The sequence below is a fragment of the Glycine max genome, chromosome 11, assembly GCF_000004515.6.
Source record: "Glycine max cultivar Williams 82 chromosome 11, Glycine_max_v4.0, whole genome shotgun sequence".
Lineage (NCBI taxonomy): Eukaryota > Viridiplantae > Streptophyta > Magnoliopsida > Fabales > Fabaceae > Glycine > Glycine max.
The window spans coordinates 38,352,913-38,373,167 of record NC_038247.2 but is presented as its reverse complement, the minus strand read 5'-3'; the positions used below and the strand labels follow the sequence as shown (position 1 = coordinate 38,373,167).

At 32.8% G+C, this 20,255-nt stretch overlaps 2 protein-coding genes across 2 annotated transcripts; one reads left to right on the top strand and one right to left on the bottom strand.

Moving 5' to 3' along the window:
• Nucleotides 1–1,282: 1,282 nt before the first annotated feature.
• Nucleotides 1,283–2,969, bottom strand: LOC100809135 (protein SENSITIVE TO PROTON RHIZOTOXICITY 1). Its single transcript, XM_003537518.5, has one exon. It carries the CDS (start codon nucleotides 2,508–2,510, stop codon nucleotides 1,416–1,418), a length of 1,095 nt encoding a protein of 364 aa, XP_003537566.1. The 5' UTR covers nucleotides 2,511–2,969; the 3' UTR covers nucleotides 1,283–1,415.
• A 1,648-nt stretch (nucleotides 2,970–4,617) lies between these two features.
• LOC100787737 (ubiquitin carboxyl-terminal hydrolase 4) lies at nucleotides 4,618–11,934 on the top strand. The gene is made up of 6 exons (XM_003538568.5): nucleotides 4,618–5,025; nucleotides 5,894–6,010; nucleotides 8,434–8,532; nucleotides 9,966–10,154; nucleotides 10,573–10,754; nucleotides 11,270–11,934. The coding sequence occupies exons 1-6, from the start codon at nucleotides 4,909–4,911 to the stop codon at nucleotides 11,673–11,675; spliced, it is 1,110 nt and encodes a 369-aa protein (XP_003538616.1). The 5' UTR covers nucleotides 4,618–4,908; the 3' UTR covers nucleotides 11,676–11,934.
• Nucleotides 11,935–20,255: the final 8,321 nt, after the last annotated feature.

Here is a 20,255-nt window from a genome sequence, read left to right as displayed (position 1 = left end):
CGCGAGTTTCCTTTCCTCTGCTGTCATGAGGAATGTTGTGTCATCACCGGTTAGTTTTTTTTTTTTTTGACTTTGTTTACTCCATACGGATTGTCAATCCGTATGATTCATACGGATTGTCAATCCGTATGATTCATACGGATTGTTAATCCGTATGAACCAAATCTGTATGCTCATACAAATTCCCTCATGTATCATATAAATTGTCAATCCGTATAATTTAACGAGGTCAAAAATGAAGATTTATGGAAAGAGGTACTCATGGCAGGAATGCACAATGGAATGGAAGAATGCAGGTTGATGACAATGGAGGGAGGGAGGATGGACTCGCGTCACACTAGAGAGGAGAAAGAGGCGTCAATGGCGTGGGTGATTGATGTGGGAGGGATGGTGTATTTGATTTTTAATCGAAGGATATTTTGATCTTTTTACTACATTTGCGGGGATGTAGAAGAAGTTATGTTGAGTGCAGGTACTAACGGCTTTGATTTTCACACACACTTTTCAGTTTTGGAGTTGTTATTTTCACCTCTAATTTTCTATTATCACCTCCTAACTTTCTTTAAAATGTTAGAATTACATTTCTTCTCTTTGGGGTTGCTATTTTCACCCCATCAATAATGTACGATAACTAGCGAAATGTCTTTATTACCACATTAGTTTCAATTAACAGTAAATTTGGTATCATTAGCCTGCTAAATTCTAAGGGTGCAGGGACCAGAAAAGACAGCCTGTGCAATCGTGTTTCAAAAGAAACTTGCAAAAAGGCCAGCCCCTAAAAAGTGAATATTGAAACCCCAATTTCAATTTTATATGCAGTAAAAGTGTCCCAACACATCTTTACATTTCCAACTTGTCCATCTAATCCACCATCCATCCAATTTCAGGTTAAAGCTTCATGTCCTTCACATTGTATTATGGAAAATTCAGGAAACAACACTGAGAATGCAAAAAGCAACAACCCCAATTTCAACGCCATAAGAGTCCAACACCAGTCTCTCTCAGCAGCGAACATCTTAGCATAAGAGTTTCTTTTTCCCATGGAGATTACATGGGACGATTACAACTATCATACGCATGCATGTTGCTACACATACAAAGGACCTGCTTTTATTTTCTTGTTCCATTGATCTAAAATTAAGGCCGAAGGTTACTCTTAGTGTGGATATGTCATATGTGTGAGTGTGATATCTTCAAATGTTACGAAAGAATTTTAATGCTTCAAAAATCACACCAAATATGTTAGTTTATTTAATTTTTAATATTATTTTAGACATAATAATGAAATTAATCGTTTTATTCCATCCTATAAACACTGTTTAATTTTAATCCCTCAACAACATAAAGACATAAATACAAATCTAGCAATAGAATATAATATGAATACAGTATTTCCTAAAAATAGATATGCAAAGTCAATTACTAGGAAAACCTAACACTTCCTTTAAACAGTAGTCATCAATGGACCCAAAATCATCAAAGAACCCTTCCGGCAATTCTTGATTCAAAAGGCAATTATCCGATTCAAATTCACTTTCATTCATCAACATCGGATCTTCGTCATCCTCCACCACTTGTTTCCCTTTACCCTCTTCGTCACACGCGAGAGCAGGCGCGTGGCCATCAAACAGCGCAATGTGACCAAACAATTTGTCCTTTCTCGAGAACGTGGTCCCGCACGTGCACTTCCACCTGGCCTCTCCTCCGCAGTGCTTCGCGTGGCTCCTCAAATCCGAGAGAACCGAGAAGTGCTTCTTGCGGCACCGCTCGCACGTGTACATCTTCGGGCAGTGGCTCCGCTTGAAGTGGTTCTTCACGCAAATCACCGATTTCAGCGGCCGAAACCGCCGGTGGAGCTTGTTCCGGTTGCAGCCTTCGAACGGACACGAAAACCGCGTCGCGCGCCGCTGCGCAGTGGTCTCCGAAGGCTTCGCCAGCGCCTCCACCGTCTTGAACTGTTCTCCGTGCGCGCGCATGTGCATGCGGAGGTTCGAGTCGCGCCGGAAGCCTTTCGCGCAGATCTCGCAGAAGTGCATGTGCTCGGCGAGGATTTCTATGGCGTCGAGCTCCACGATTCCGCTACCGTCGTCGAAGTCTTCGGCGCCGCCGTCGTCGTCGTCGTCGTCTTCGAGAGGCCCAAATTTGGAATCGAGTATTTGCTTCGCTTTATCGGCGACTGAAGGTTCCGGCTCCGGCTTCTTCGGATACAACGGTGGATCCGGTGCTCCGGAGGCGGCGGTGGAATTTTGAGAGTAAGAGACGAGAGCTGAGCCGTTGACGATCAATTGATGGATGGAGGAGACGATCTGGCTGGAGACCATGGCGATTTGATCGACGGCGAGGGGAGTGTTGGTGTTGATGGATTGAGATAGGAAGTGTTGTAGAGAATCCATTCTGGTCCGAACCAGGGAAAGGTTCTGAAGCAGAACATGAGGATCCGCGGTGGTAGTATTCGGATCCTGGGACTGAGAGTGAAGTATTCGGGTCGGATTGGAGTTTGAATTGGACATGGTTTGGATAATAAGGAAGTTCAACGCCAAGCAAGTTTATAGATTGGTGGTGTTGTGTTGTGTTGCACTGAGCTCACATTAATTCAGTAAATAATTAATTAATGGGGTTATTATTGAAATATAATGGATTGGGAACTACAGTACTATTTGCGTTGGCCATCTAAAATTTTAGAAAAATGATGGAGAGACACCTGGTGCTAGAAAACAATTATAGAGAAAAAGAAATTATGATAAGGACAGCGAAATAGACAAAAAAAAAATATATATACTGAGAAGTCTCAATTTGTCCTTCCACTGTTAGGTTACGCGGTAAGAAGCGATTTTTCTCCATTTTGTTTGAATTGTTTCCTTTTTAGTTTTTGTATTTCACATAAAAGTCTCCTTTGAGTTGATCCGGGGGAGGTTTGTCAGAAATTTATTCTTTTAAATTAGAAATAAAATTTATTCGTTTAAACTTTAAATTAATATGTTGATCTCGTAGTTATGCTCCCATGTCAGACCATTGTTTATGGGAAGGTTCGTCTACAATTGGCACATGACCTATGTATCTCCAATTTCCCCGTGAGAACTTAAATATTTGAAGGTTGTGTTTGTTTTAAATCAAGGGATCTTTTTGTCGTTAGAAGTCACCAAAATCTTTTTATCGGTCGCTGAAAAATGTTTTGTTAAATCAAAACAATTGAGGGTGCTCTGTCCTTTGCCTTGACAGTATACTTCATGAAAATTACTTTTCATTTAAACAGCCAATTGGTGGTGTCCCTTACATGGTACATAAAAAAATATTAAGCAAATATGTTAGTATTTAACCAATGAGAGTGGTCAGGACTTTGTAAAGATATGTTATGTTGAAGTAGTTACTACCACAACATAAGGACACATTCACCTAACCACTAGTGAAATCACATGTGTGTCCATCGTCAAGATCAAACCATGATCTCCAATAAATTTTCCTCACTTGTTAATCGATAGATTATGTGTTCATTTTTCAACAAATCAACACATGATCTTTTATGTATATGCAACAACACACACTTATATTATCACTTATGAATTCTCCATGTGAAGATCAATCAACTAAAACCAACATGTGTTTAGACTTTAAGTCACAATATCAACATACAACCGATAAAAAATAATAATATCAACACGCAAACCATCATTAGTGATAAATAAGACATCACCATAATCATGCAACTTTCCACTTAGATCCAACCATTAAGTTATTTAATTAAAGCCTTAATATTATTAAACTCTCCTTTAACCTTTTGTAGATATTAACTCAACAACATATGAAAATCAACTCAAACCAGCATGTGTGGGGGCTTTAAGCCACAATATCAACACATAAACCATCATTAGTAGTAAATAAGGCATCACTATAATCATTCAACTTCCACTTAGATCCAACTATTAAGTTATTTAATTAAGGCCCTAATATTATTAAACTTTCGTCCTTCAATCCTTAAGCAACTAGTTTGTGATGTTACATCCTTTGAAGGAGTATGATAAATAATATGTTTATAGCACTTTATCTAAAACACAAATAATCAAAAGTATATTTTAACCTAAAATTAATAGTTTTATAGACTTCTAAATTTATTTCAAAACATTTATAAGATATTTCTCAGACTGATTTTTTTACAAAAATTCTAAAATATATCCAAGTTTTAGAATTGATCATTTTCCAAAACTTTGAAGCCTGAAACGATAATTTTTTCCACAGTTTATTTATTTTGAACAGAATGCTTATAATTAATTTATTTTAAGCTCAAAAAAGGTTTTATCTTTAAATTAAACTTAAATAAATTCATTGTAACTAAAATTAATTATTTTAATTATGATTTTAATTTAATTTAACTTTATTATTTTTAAATTTTCAAAATGATCAAAATAACTTACTTTTGAAGATCATTTTACAGACTTCTGAAATATATTCCGAAAGATTTATAAGGTTTCACAAAAAAAAAATGATGAAATTTATTTATTTGATTTTTTTTGCAAAAAGTATAAAATATAACGAAATTCCAAAATTAATCCTTTTATTAAGCATTTGATAAAGATAGTATTTTACAACAACAAATAGAAAACACACTTGAAATTGAAAGTTGAGACATGAAACCGTTTTTACACAATCTGTCACGGATATTGTGGAGGGCAATAGTGGCGCGTCCAAAGACCTCTTATTTTCGGAAGTTTTTTTTTTCTTTTTTCCTAAACGCCGTTCTTCTTTCCATTTTCTCCATTTTTTTTTTCCTTCATCCAATCTGCATTCTCTTGCGCTCGCTCGACAACAACAGAAAGCGGCACGACAAACCCTAGCGATTCGATGGTGTGCGATGCGACTCACTGAGTTGAACTAGATAAAGATCTGAGTCGCGGTGATTGGTTCGACGCGCTCATGGGTGCTGCGGGCTCCAAGCTCGAGAAGGCTCTCGGCGACCAATTCCCTGAAGGAGAGCGTTACTTTGGCCTTGAGAATTTCGGCAATACTTGTTACTGCAACAGCGTTTTGCAGGTCTTCATCACTAATCCTCTTTTACTCATTTTACCGATTTCGAATTCGATCCTATTATTTGGAAATTTCCGATTAATTAATTAATTTATGTATGGTTAATTTTGTTTTTATGGTTCTCTCTGGTCATTTCGATAGTTGATTATTACTTGTGATTTTGTAAGGAAAAGATGTTGCCGTCAAAGAAGGCCAATGCGTTTAACTTTTTTTCTGTCAATAAATATATAAAGCTTTTATGTATTTTCCACGTTTTTTTATGAAAATAAGAAAATACGGAGAAACTAATTGAAAGTTGGGAGAGAAACGTTTGGGCATTGTCATACACTGCTACAAAATCTCTTTCGCTGTTTAAATTTTCCTCCTTGTGTTATTTTTTTTTTCATTTGAGTAAGCAATTTGCTTTCATTGACCCAAAAAATGACTTGTCATTTTCTTTTGGTTATTGCATTAAGGTATATTCTTTACTTTTCTTGTCTTTAAGTTGAATGAGGTCTGCTCAATAAATAGCAGAACTAATTGTCATCTTATCGGCCTTTTGAAAGAGATGGACAGATGTCATGGAATTTGTCTTACCTTCCAGCGATGTAAATTTAAATCCTGATGAATTATGTTTGTACATCAGAAGTCTGTCAGGTAGTGTTATCAATAGTGGAAGGCCAAAATTCGGCCATATAAGCACGCCATTGTGGCTTATGGTGCCGCCATAGCGGTCTCCCTATACAAATGGCCTATGGCGGTTGACAAAAAATCTGCCATGACACCACCATTTAACAACACTGCTGTCAAGTATATTAGGTTGGAATTTGAATAACTTCTAAAAGTTTTTATAGTTTTTCACTAAAAAGTTACTCCTTTTTCTCTCTTTATGCAGGCACTATACTTCTGTGTTCCATTTCGAGAACAATTGCTAGAGTATTATGCAAATAACAAAAGCATAGCGGATGCAGAGGAAAATCTTTTGACTTGCTTAGCCGACTTATTTTCACAGGTAACATGTCTTATAATTTTGAAAATTCTCTGTTTTCCTTTCATGAGACCCCTTCATAATTCATACTATTGAGTCAAGCATGATTTGTTGTAGAGTTTGTGTTATCTTCACTAATTTTATTGATGTACATAGTACATACATGTGTTGGTGTTACTTGCATGAATGGCAAAGCCAATGAGGTCAGAACCCAATCCTCTAGGTTAATGACTGCATAACTGCTCTCATCAATTATTTTCATCCCAGAAATTATACAAACAAGATACAAGAGTGGGAGAACATTTATCATGTTAACCCCACCCCAATCTTAAAATAGAATGGAGTCATTTGCAAACGATGAGAAACTCTTGTATAGACACAACCCTACCAAGTCATCTTTAGACACATCCAATAAAATTTTTACACATCATCTAAAGTAAAATAAAATATCCTTCTCTCACCTATCCTTCTGTCTCTTTCGCTTTCTCTCTCTCATGTCTCATTTAATCTCCAAACAACAAAAAATGATGTTCATAATTTCTTGTATTCACCATTGCAAAGGCTTATCACCAGATTTCCGCTCAATGCACCAGACACATGGTTAAATGCAATAGTTGCTGTCGTTCTGAGTTTTACTCTCATATCAAATATGTTGTTTTTTTAAACTTGGACCGCATATTTCATGTTTCATGGTAATTTACAGTTCAGTTGATGTTTCAGCTATTTATAAGTATTAATTGAAGCCGTTTGGCCTTAATAAAAAATTCTCACCCACATAGTGAGAAAAAGTGAATTACCCAACCCATTTGAACAAAATTCCCAAATTAATTTCAGAATTCCCTCAATTGGCTTCCAATTGTGGTGTTCAAATCCATCCCCAACCACTCCAACTTAGTGCTCCCAATTTTCCTCTTCTTGTTCTCTGATTCAGGTTCCAGAACTCAGCCCAATGTCCACGAACAAATTGTTAAATGATGCTGGAAGAGGAATGCCTCTTGTGTCCACAAGAGTAAACAAAGAGGAAAGGGGGCTTGGGAGGCACCAAGGAGGATGATTTACATTTTATACTCTCTGTCTGATGTGAGGACATTGGTGCCTGTGAAGTTTTGCTTTCATGGATGGAGGAAGTAAGAGGAGAGAGTGTGTGAAAGAGGAAGTGAATGAGACAAAAACGGTTGGATTGGAGAGAGAAAGAGATATTGTTTTTATTTCAGATAGTGTGTAATTTTTTTTAACTTTTAATGATGTGTAAATTTTCTATTGGATGTGTCTAAAGATGATGTGGTAGGGTTGTGTCTATACAAGACTTTCTCTGCAAATGATTGGCAAAAACCTTACATTCATTTAGACCAGTGTTGTCAAATAGCGGCTATTGTGGTACTATCACGCTATAGCGTAGCGGGTTTTAGGGAAAACGCAATCACGACGGTGTTGCGCTGCGGACTCCGCGAAAATTGCAATCGCGGACGCCTTACGCGCCACGGTTGTTGCGTCGTCGGTTTCCGACAAGGTTGAATCCAGAGAGAAACTGCATCGACTACACGTTTAGGGTTCATCGTTCTGAAAGAGGAAATCGGGTCAGGTGTGGATTGCAGATTTGGGACTGCGGATTTGGGTCAGGTAATTCAGAGTTGTTTTGGGTTTGCAGTCCACAAGGTTTTTAGCTTTGTTAAAAGTTAAAACTCACGTGAAGTAGTCACGTGGGTTTTTAAAAGTTTACTCTATGGGTTTTTAAAACATTAGAGTCAAATTTTATGTTAGTAGCATTTTGACCTCTACTTCACGTAAGTTTTCAGTTTTCCAAACCATTCTAGAACCTCTTAGCATTTCCTCTGATTCTTGGTCACCATGTAAACCCTTCCCTACCAAAACTTTCCAGTCTCCTTCATCCAGTGCCTCTATTTTTTTACAGGTAACTTTTTTTTCTTTCTTTTGTTTAATACTCCCCCTTCTTCCTCGTCCATGTCATCTGTCTTATACCCGACCTTCTTATTATTCTGCTTTTTTTTATACATATTTAATTGTATATATGTTCTATTTCAACCACTATGTGGCTTCCGCTATTTGGCCACGACGCTATCCGCTATATTCTATAGCAGATTTTCAGCTTTTCACAATTTTCCGTGATCCACTATTGACAACACTGATTTAGACCCCATTCTTAAGACTCTGTTCCCACTGTTGTTTATCATTCTGCTTAAGGCATCCACTGTAATTGTGGAAAGGACGAGACAAAGGGTCACCAAGCCTCCCTCTCCAAAGACCTCTAAGTCATTGTTTTGTTCACAGTTGACCACCATTGAAAACATCACGTATTGGAACTGTGTAAACTTTATTAATTCATTTATCCGGACATAACTTGTTTTTGAGAAACTGCTTCAAAATATTTATGTTTGCTTATTTCTTTCATGGTTTTAGGTTAACCTACAGTATTTCTTTTGGTATAGATAAGTTCTCAGAAGAAGAAAACAGGTGTCATTGCTCCCAAACGATTTGTACAAAGGTTGAAAAAACAGAATGAACTCTTCCGTAGCTATATGCACCAGGTATGTATTTAATCTATAAACTATCAAGAATGAGCACAGAAATCAGAAGGTTATGATTCTACAAATTATAACTTGAGTTTGTGTACAGTGTTTGGATATGTTTATGTGTGTTTCTGCATTTTTTGAACCTATGTTCGCATACGTCTTTTGTGTATGTCCCTACTTATTTGCTTGTGAGTTACAGCTGATCTAAATATGAATCATAGCTACTCTTTAGTGTCACTGTGCCACTTTTGATAGCAAAATGATTTAGATTTTAGATCTTATAGTGAAACTTGAAGCTGAAGGCATAGTTAATGATGGGAACTGAGAGTTATGTGCATTTATTTGCAGAAAGTAGCAGTTGCATATTAAAATAGGTGTAATAATAATTGTCATTAGCACTTGCGGCAGTTATGTATTATTAGAATATGTTAAAAGGGCAGAAAGCTAAGAGCAGTTACATATTAAATGTGTGATACATGTGTATTGTTTTCTTGTATTCTGTGTGATATAATAATAGTCTTCTCCGATTTATCAATTTTTGTTCTATCAGTTAAGATCAGGTTCTTGTATTCTTTGTGATTTAATAATACTCTTTTCCAATTTATCAATTGGTGTTCTATCAGTTAAGATCAGTTTCCTTTGGTTGTGATGGACAATTTTTAAGGTTGCAATCTGTTCCCTTTATCTGAACATATTTTAATAAACAGGAAAGTCTTTTCAACTATCTGTGAATTGTGAAAAGATGAAAGCCTGTTGAATCGGCCATGGTGTTTGGACAGAAAATTAGAAATATATTAAAATCTCCCTAAGTATTAAATAATAGGTTTGCAATGACATTGTTTTGTCTATAATGAAAGAATAAAAGGCTCAAAGTCCAAACATAAAGAGGGCAATCAGAACAATTATATGACACGATGAAAAGGGCAAGGTTTAGATTTAGTTGATCAAGAGTTTCCAAATTTGGTACAATTTGACTCCTTGAGCTAGCACAATGGTATTATGTATTATAAACTTTAAATTGTAATTGTGATCTTGTATTAACCTTGATTGTTTAATTGTGTTTTGAACTTGGGATTGGAAACTTGTGTTAATTTATGTTTTGAACTTGTTAAAGTGTTATACTTGTATTATAGTCTTTTGAAACTTGGAGCATGAACTACATACTTATTAACTAGTGACCTTGATCTAGTTGATGATCCAGTTGAGTTTAGTAACATTGGGTTGAATAACGATATCTTGTTTTGTTAAAAAAAACGTTTATATCTCAAATTGTTTAAGTTTATGCCTTTTCTTATTTATAAATGCATTGTTAATTCTGTATGCTAGACTCAGTGTACTGTTTATTGCATGATGTCACTTATTCATCTTGTTTTTTGTTTTATAAAAAAAAAAGCCATTTTAAGATTAAAAAACAATATTGTCATTGTGAATCTTTTCATTTTTGGTAGGATGCCCATGAATTCTTGAACTTTTTGTTAAATGAACTTGTTGACATTCTGGAGAAAGAGGCCCAGTCTGCAAAAAATGATCAAGAGACTTCACCACCATCTGAAAAGGCTGCAAATGGACCTAAGAATGGTCTAGCCAATGGTGCTAAAAAGGAGCCTTTAGTTACTTGGGTGCATAAAAATTTTCAGGTGACCTTAATCTACCAATTTAATGTCATCTTTATTTTAGCATGTTGTGTTAAACTTAATAATTTGGACACCAAGTAATACAGAACACTAACAGAGGCCTTTGCCCTGCCATTGTGTCACCTCCTTCAAACAACTCCAGCAATTAACATGCACACTCCCCTCAGAAACCTGTCTCACATCCTATTTATGAAATAATACATGCATAACTGTCATATAATACGGCAAATAACTGTCCTACAGTTACTGAAAACACAGTAACCGCCATGCAACACTGCATAACTGTCCTATTGTGTTGCTTGCAGCAAAGCTTGGAATAATTATAAATTGTGAACTTTGTATTGGATTTAATCTATTACACTCCCTCCCTCTTTCTCTCCCCTTTTTTAGGAATCTCATTATTGTAAATTGCTCTGATCAGGGAATACTCACCAACGAGACTAGGTGCCTGCGATGTGAAACTGTGACAGCTAGGGATGAAACATTTTTTGATTTGAGCCTTGATATTGAACAAAATAGTTCAATTACAAGTTGTTTGAAAAACTTCAGTTCGACGGAGACATTGAATGCCGAAGACAAATTTTTTTGTGACAAGTGCTGCAGGTATGTAGAGTTTACTCCTAACTTTGATTTTATGATTACCTGAATACTTTTGTGGCATCAACTGTTACCTGGCTTCTTGAAATCTACTTGAAAGTAAAGGGTCAGTTCAGCCATTTTGAATTATGTGCATTGCTAAACTATTCTATTGCTTGTTTAAGTGACATTTTTTTTTGTGAGCGTGTGTGATGAAGCAGATATATCAAATGACTTCAATTATGCATTATTTGTTGGAAATTTGTTATTTTTTAAAATTAAATATAGACTGCAATCAGTGGCCTTTCTACTAGTAGTATTACTATGGTGTTTTGTTTCTGGGTAGTGGGTATATAGTATTATATTTGTGACCTAACGTTTTCACGGTTCATTGGTTATTGTTCCTTTCTTCTTTATGTTATCTGGATGAGTTTTGATTGCTGTCAGTGCAGCGTAAAAATATCTATGCAATCTCATCTGTTTTATTTTTCATGTCTGTTTACCGGTCTGATAATTAAGATGTGAACTTTCATTGTTATCAGTTTGCAAGAAGCTCAGAAGAGAATGAAGATAAAGAAACCACCTCACATCTTGGTCATCCACCTTAAGCGGTTTAAATACATTGAACAACTGGGTCGCTACAAGAAGCTGTCTTACCGGGTTGTCTTCCCTCTTGAGCTGAAATTGAGCGATACTGCTGAAAATTCAGATATTGAGTATTCTCTATTTGCAGTAGTTGTCCATGTTGGGAGTGGGCCCAACCATGGGCATTATGTAAGCCTTGTGAAAAGCCATAACCACTGGTTATTTTTTGACGACGAAAATGTTGAGATGATTGATGAGTCTGCCGTTCAGACATTCTTTGGGTCATCGCAAGAATATTCCAGCAATACAGACCATGGTTACATTTTGTTCTATGAGAGCATTGGCTCTGGTAACAGGAACTAGACGGAGGAGCCTTATGAGTTTTAGATACTTAAATCATTTGGACTTGTCTTTTTCATCTGTTTAATTATTAATTATTTTTTTCCCGTTTTATTCAACCTGCTTGAGTAGTTGTTATACATCAATGAGAGGATACGGGTTGTGAAAATGTATACTTAGTGGTCGGCATGTACAGTGGATAGTGGAAGCACTGTCCTTTTTCCCCTTATTTTTTTTTACAATTAAGAGCAGTGTATATGGTTTGAGAATTTCACCGACAGTATATTCACGATGTTAACTGTTAAGTATTAAATCAATAGAAACACGATGCAATGGCAGGATCACTCGTAAATTATGGTGTTTTCATCTACATTGTCATACAAGAGCTTCCTGCTAGTTCTGTGATGAGTAGTATTGTTATGTCTGAATGGCTATCTCACCATAAATCTTCTCAACTTTACACATTCTAATGTACTATGATTTATGGTTAAAATTTAGATACGCATATTAATTACGTATATGGTTTAAAATTGAGTCGTATAATAATTAATCCAAAACCTGAAGTCCAATGGTAAACAATCTACCAAACATGTTTGGGATAACTTATAATCTAAAATTTCAACTGTTTCTTTAGAAAATAGTTCTTTTCAAAATAAGCTGGATGTTTTGGATCTAAGCTTAAATTTAGAAAAAAGTAGCCAATATGGTTTCCAGTCACAACTTCCGCATTGCACTATTGTAATTGTTGGAAGCTGGGTTATCAATGTTTTTCCCAAAAAAGAGATCAATAATATTTTATCGGCCAATAATAATAATTTGTTATAATATTAGATTTTATTAATAGAAGGAATTAAATTCACTTTTTTTTTAATCATTCAATTCACCTTATATCACCCCGATCAATAAATTGAAATTGTATTTGCAAGATGAGTGGCCATGGTGGCATGGTCTTGTGATATTTATGTTAGGCTGTAAATCATGAAAGGCAAAGATTAGGGTGGGAAAGATAAATGAAAGGCAAAGATTAGGGTGGGAAAGATAAACTCATTTCCCATCGTAGGAAAGAAAAATGTGATGTAACTGTTGTTGTTGAAGTCAAAAATAAAAAATGTGGTTGAACTTCCTGATGCATGACAATGACTTACCTAAAAGGTTTATTTGTGGTATCTCGCACAAACCTCTCAAGATACAACATAAACGTCTTAGTAGAGCTGGTCGACATTGTATTCAATTTTTTTTTATTTTTTTAAGTCCAAACCAAAACCTGATTTACTATAACAAAATATATACAATTCATTTCGTTGGGCTAAGTAGTAAAGTAATAGAATATGAAGACAGAACCCCCAAAATTTGTAAAGACAAAATGCTGATAGCATTAGGCATCACCCCATAAAAGCAAGATAATTGGATTGGTAATCTTCAGCGGTGCCTCTCGCTACATTCATTTTACTTTTTGTATTTTGATACTTACGATGAACTATACAACGACAAATGATCACAAATCAGAGTACCCACATTTCAAGTTCTATGATGAAACATTACTAAATATCCATTTTTTTTCATAGTAACAACACAATTGAAATATAAAATATTTAATCAATTGTCTCTGTAACAATTTACTACCTCTTCCTGTCATAGTTTATTTTAAATCAGTAAGACCAGTTTCACGTTGTACAAAAGAACATGTTTTCTTAGTTAATTTTGATTCAACACATGTTTCACATTTCTTACTTTGTTTATCATGCATATTAATTAAACCTAATCGTTGCAATTTCATAACATACGTTGGATTCACATGTCCTAATCTAGCATGTCATATATAATAAGAATCAATCAACTAAGTAGAAGAAGATACATTTTCATTAATCACTTTAGAAACATTGGGCACAAAGAAACCTTGATCACAATAACCATTCCCCACAAATACATTATTCTTAGTCATAACTGTCTTATCAAACTCAAAGGATATCTTTACCCCAACCTTTCCCAACAATGCTACAAAAACAAGGTTAACTCTGATAGAGAGAACATGTAGCACATCATTCAAAGCCATTGTTTTCCCATATGTGAGCTTGAGAAGAACTTTCCCCTTTCCTTGAACTAGAGTAGTTCTTGAATCACCAAGATAAACTTGTTATTCTCTATCCCCCACAAGAGTGTAAGAGGTAAACATACTCTTATTAGCACAAATGTATTAGGTAGCCCCAAAGTCTACCATCCATTTGTTCACACTAGTGACAACATTTACCTGAGAAATGACCGCAATAATAATGTCATCTCCTTCAACCAGGTTAGCCCTAGGCTTAGGAGGGTTGTCATTTCTTCCAACTTTGTACCTACACTGAGGAGGAAAATGTTATGGCTTCCCACAAACAAAACATGTTCTCTTTTTCTTGAAAAACGGATTAGTTAGAAGCAAGAACACGTGGGATGGGATTAGAAGGAGCAACACGTGGGTTATTATATTTGTACATATTTTTGTTATTGTGATCAGTTTTGTTGGCATACCTCTTATGAAATGGTTTGTATTGTATCGTGTTTGTCTTGATAGACATTGTTTTGGTCCTTGCTGCAACACCTTCCTTCCTATTTGTATCTTCAATAATAATGTAGGGTTGGAAGCGTCAGCATTGTTGACAAGTTTTGTTGCTTCAGCCATGATATAAATCTTTTAGATTGATGTTGCTAAAGTAAAAAATCATGAGCGCAGTTGAAATTCCTAAGGTGTGACAATCACTGACCTAAAAGGTTTATCCGCGGTATCTCATGCAAACCTCCCAGGATACAACACGAACGTCTTAGCAGAGCTAATGTTATAGAACTCAAAAAAGAAAAAATAAAATTGACCCAGGAGTAAAGAGGGAGAAGGCTTAATAGAGACAAACAAAAAACAAAGAGAAGCAAATAAGAAGCAAGGAAGAAACAAAGAAGTAAAGTAAAAGCCAAGAAGAAGTCAATGGCCTCGATTCCTTTTTAAATCATTTTTCAAAAAAAAAAAACTGCGACCAACTTTTTTTATCAACAATAATGAGCCTATAATTGTCATTATCCCCTCTTAATTCCCACTTTTATTGACATTAATAGAAAATTTAAATTTCAAAATTTGAATTTAAATGTCATAACTTGTCCATTTAATTAAATATTTTTTTTAAGAAAATTATTTTGAAATAATTATTAAATTACAACAGTAATATGGTATTAGATATAATCAATAGTTAAGACAAGTGAGGATTATAGTAGAAATGCTTGTATTAAATTAAATTTAAAAACATTATTTTTTTGTTCTTTCTCTCACATTTTATTTCTCTTTCTTTCAAATGCACAACATTATTTCTCTAGCCGCTGTGTCACCGACAATAGACAACGATTGACAAATGTTTGTAAGGTTAGATAAAAATGTTAGTAATTTTTTGTTGGACAAAAATGTCAGTAAATTATTATGAACCAAAATGTCAATATGTTTTCATTGAACAAAAATGTCAATAAGTTATCATTATTGGACCAAAATATCAATAATTTTTTATTAGACGTAAATATCAGTAATTTTTTGTTAGACCTAAATATCAGTATATTTCTATTAGACTAATTTGTTAGACCTTAAATTTTGTTTCATTTAAGGGTAAAATATAATTTTAGGGTAAATTTCCTCCAAATTTTGAATTTTAATTTTTCAGGGACGAATTTGTTAGCGATTTACACTTTCAAGGACAAAAATAACTATTTATCCTTTTTATTAGTAACTTAAAAGGTGTGTGTGACTCATTTAGCTTGAATTTGTGGAACTGATATATACTAAAAAATGGAAGGAATGAAAAGCTTTAATTGTAACTATATTTTAAACATGATTGTAAGGTTATATTTTAAGGAAGAAAATATACCTGTGCATAAAAAAAATTGCCCTAAAAAAAGAAGAAAAACAAAACCAAATAATTTTAACAAATATACATTTATTATCATTTAGAATGTGAGCGTACTCATTTATTTCAGGTAAACTAAAATGATAATTAAAAAGTTACAAAATTTAAAGATGAATTTAATATACAATTACTTTATAAATTTATTTCATCTTAAGTTTATTATACTTTCATTTGGAATTATATATATATATATATATATATATATATATATATATATATATATATATATATATATATATATATATATATATATATATTACAATACTATAAAATAACCAAAGAAAAGTGTTTGATGACGATAATTAGAATTTTATTAGAAAAAATCTCTTATTTAATATTTAATATTTCAATTTTATGTTAATTTTTTGAATATTTTATATAATCATATTAGTATATTTGTTTTACTAATAAATATTTGGGATCTAATAAATTAGTCTAATAAAAATATATTTAATATTTAAATTCAACAAAAAATTATTGATATTTACGTCTAATAAAATATTACTGACGTTTTAGTTCAATAATGACAACTTATTAATATTTTTGTCCAATGAAAACATATTGACATTATGATCCAAAATAAAAATTATTAATATTTTCATAAAATAAATTACTGATATTTAGGCCAATAAATTTTTTGAGCTTAGGGATTCTGGGTAGCAGGAGAAGATTTTCTAGTGAAAAATATCAAGCCACAAGGGGGATACGGCGTCATAAATGACAAGTGACAGTGTTTCCTTGAAGATCAAGAGCCTTGCAGCAGGAGGCTGCTCTTGACCATGAATGATGTCGATGGTGCCCGTGAAACAACGGAGTAAACAAAAGAAGAAGAGAACATTACATTCTATTTTTTTTATTTTATTTTAATGTAAACATGTCTATCATAATCTTTATTTATTTTAACCATAGATTACATCTAACGAATTATATTACATCATATTTTTGTTTCCTACGGTAGAAAACGAGTTTAACTTTCTCACCCTAATCTTCTCGTAAATCATCATATATTGCTCTTTTTATTGGTGGAATTGTAAAAGTACGAAATTGGGTATCAACTATCTACCGCGGAAGTACCTCTGTTTCTGTAACTGTTTTTTGCCGGGTAGGTGGGTGGGTGGGTGGGGTCCAGAAGAGAAGAGCATCGAAACCTTAACTACTGTCTAAAAATAAAAACACAATTTAAAAGAGGATTTATTATTTTTATAGAGTGAGGATAAAATACATGAGTTTCTTGGGATCTGAGTATCAACATTCAACAGTCTCTGTCTATGGTTTTGATTTGTTGCCTCAGATACTGAACCGTTGACTTCACCTTTGCTAAAGCTTTCTGCTACCTTTCCTATGTTATGTTTGATTCCTGCCTTCTTTTTGAGTGTCCTCACTAATCGTTGAAAGATACTGAAAATAAAATGAAGATAAATGAACAACAAAATAAAATAAGATTTATATTTTTATATTTTATTTTAATTTAAATTTTTTATCTTAATTTATTTTATTTTCATTTCATTCCATCCTATCGAACCACCTTTACATCCCCTTCCAAACCATTGTCTTTTGGGAGGTAGAATTGGATAAATTAGGACCACCATGTGCTATGGGTATTGGACCAATTCATCAATATGCAACTAGAACAACATTTAATTTAATTAAAACTTAAAACTATATTGATTGCGTTAGTTACATGAGAAATCCTTTTGCTTCACCCTTGAAAAGTGTAAGACACAAGGAAACGAGTCTCACATATCACAGAGAACAATTATATTCATATTCAAAGTCTTAAGTTGTTAAACCACGTCCATTATAATAACTATGGATCAGAAAGCTTTCTCCATTCCCCTGATGTATTTCAGCTTAGCTACTCGAATCTATCGTCAGGTACAACAAAAGTCCTGATTCAGCAGAGAATATACTGCAGAAAATAAAGCCACAGTATAATTTTAATTATATCATTTGGTTTTCAATATCATGATAATATTTTTCAATTTGTGTAACAGTAACAGACATTCAGTAGGAAAATGTAACAATATAATGAATTTCTGGTGTCTGCATATAAAGAAAAGAAAAGAGTGACATTATGTATAAATATAAATTAAATTCTCAAATTAATCAAGATCTTGAAACATGGCACGGCGATCTCAGCAAATCTGTATTGCAGGTCAAGCCTTAGCCAACCGACAGATAATGTGGGAGTTCAAGTTTAGGAGTTGAATTAACTGTTTATTTTATTTTAATGTGAAAACTAAAACCGTCGAAAACTATTTGCATTTTTATTCTTATTGGCTAGGCGGAAGTTTAGGATTTGTTACTGTTATTATAAAGACAGGATTTTTTTTAAAAATAATTCTAAATATTTTCACAACATCTTTTTACTAGTTTTCTTATTTTTAGAATATAAAGATATCAATGTTTCTTTTAATCTCTTTGAAACATTTAATAAATTTACTTTACCATCTTAGAGTTTAAAGTAATATAAATAAGAAAATCTCGAGCTGTCAATTAATAAAAAATCTTAGTTGGTATGAATTTTAAAGTAATATAATAAAATTAATAAATTTTATCATTGATTGGATGATAATATAAAATACATTAGCCCAGTTTTTTTTTTTTCATTTAATGCCTTTGTGTTAGAAGATTTATTTAGCAAAAGTAGTAGTAAGTCAAGGAAATCTAACTTAATTGGTCAATGGAAGTGTCTGAGTGTTATAAATGTTCCGGATATCATATTCTATTCATAGTTGTAAAATAAAATTAAAATAATTATTGGTAACAATGAAGAATTTTTTTTCGTTAACAAAAAAAGTGTATTAGTCTCACTCTTCTTTTCTTTCTTTTTGGCTAAAATGTAATTTTTATTTTTTTATTTTTTTAAATTTGTGCTTTTAGTCTCCTTATTTTAGATATTTCATCTTTTGCTTTTAAAATGTTTACGATTTTAACCTCTCATTTTTAGTTAAGATATTTTATCCTCACTTTTAAAAAATTCACAATTTTAATCCTTAACATTAATTTATGTATTCTATAAACGTTGAATGACAACTATTTATTTATTATACACATGAAAAATATTTTTTTAAAATTACTTAATTAATGAAAAACTTATTTTATTAAAAAAATAATTAAAAAATACATATTCAATGAGTTTGAAACTGATCAAAATTAAAATTATAAATTTTAATCGTGAAAAATGAAATATCTCAATTAAAATATAAAAAAATAATATTACAATTTTTTAAAATAAAATAAAAAATTCTGAATTAAAAAATAAAAAAACTAACATCACAAATTAAAAAAAAAACAAAATTATATTTTAGCGTTGGATTTCATTATTGTTTGCAACACTAATCTAATATACGAGATCGTACAAAACGAAATGGGCCAAGATTTTAATTTTAATGTATTTATGGAATGGGCCTGAATGTCTGAACGGTGGTTCTACGAGACTGTAACCTTGTCAGTGGGCCCGCATCGCCACGTCATCGGCCTTCACAAATTAAACGCCGTGTCTCTTGTCTCCTCTCAAATTTCTCCCCTTTCCAACAACATCCAATAATTCAAGACACGCACGCATAACAATATCGTAAGTCACAACTACTAAATTAATTTAGGTGAGGCAAATATAATAAGGTGAGTATATTTACATTTTACAATGTGATTTTAATAAAAAAAAACATCAATAACTTTTTACCAATCAGTATTTTAAGTACAATAGTAGTTAACAATATTTTTTAAATAAAAGAATTTAATTAAAATACAATAATAATGTAATTTTTTGATATTATTATCTAATTATAAATTATTATATATGATAAATTTATTAACTTTTATAATAGTTATTTTAAAATTTATATTAAAGATGATTTATAATTAATGATTAGCATACAAATATTTAAGTTGGCACCGTATGATGATGTTTATGAATTAAATATTTATTTCAATATCAAACATTAATTACTAATATAAATTAATTAAAAAAATTCATTTTTATATTATCATCAATAATTAATAATCAACCTTAAAGAACTAAAAATCGTGTCAATGTGAACACCACTCGGGAGTGTTATGTCCTTAAAACAGATGATAATCGATACGTTAAAGCATTAATTAAAAAAATAAAAGGTAAAATATATTTTTATTAGAATGTATAAAATTGAGTTATTATGATATTTTTTTATATTTTCTTATAATCTTTTATATTAAATATTTTTTCTTTTAGTTTTTTAATTAATGTTAGAAAAACAATGTTAACCAGACTTTATTATTAATATAATTAAGAATAAGAATGAAGCATAGGATCGATCCACGGACTAGGGGTGGAACAGTTAAGAAACCCGTGAGTCTCTTTGTCTCGTTGTCCGTGGCACCCAAGGCAGCTTTTTCACATTTCACATTTCAGAAATCACAACTTCACTCTCAGTCACATGCACAACACCCCCTTCCCAACAACACACCAAACACAACCCATGATCATTCATCTCTACGCCCCCAATTTTGCCCTTTCATTTATTTTTTTTATTTTATAGAAAAACCAACACACCCCACACTTTAATTTCATTTATTTACCATTCCCCTTCATCCACATGCCTTTCTTATTCTTAATATTTAATTTGGCCCATAACTTGTTAACCGGGCCATTATGTCTTAAAAAATTATTCTAACTTTATTGCCTTTTTACATTTATGATGATTCT

What these genes read in the sequence shown, in the direction of transcription:
- LOC100787737 (XM_003538568.5), top strand. Translation starts at nt 4,909, where the DNA reads ATGGGTGCTGCGGGCTCCAAGCTCGAGAAGGCTCTCGGCGACCAATTC. An exon ending in ACTGCAACAGCGTTTTGCAG is followed by an intron (nt 5,026 to 5,893) that starts GTCTTCATCACT and finishes CTCTTTATGCAG; the next exon opens with GCACTATACTTCTGTGTTCC. An exon ending in TTTTGTGACAAGTGCTGCAG is followed by an intron (nt 10,755 to 11,269) that starts GTATGTAGAGTT and finishes CATTGTTATCAG; the next exon opens with TTTGCAAGAAGCTCAGAAGA.
- LOC100809135 (XM_003537518.5), bottom strand. Translation starts at nt 2,510, where the DNA reads ATGTCCAATTCAAACTCCAATCCGACCCGAATACTTCACTCTCAGTCC.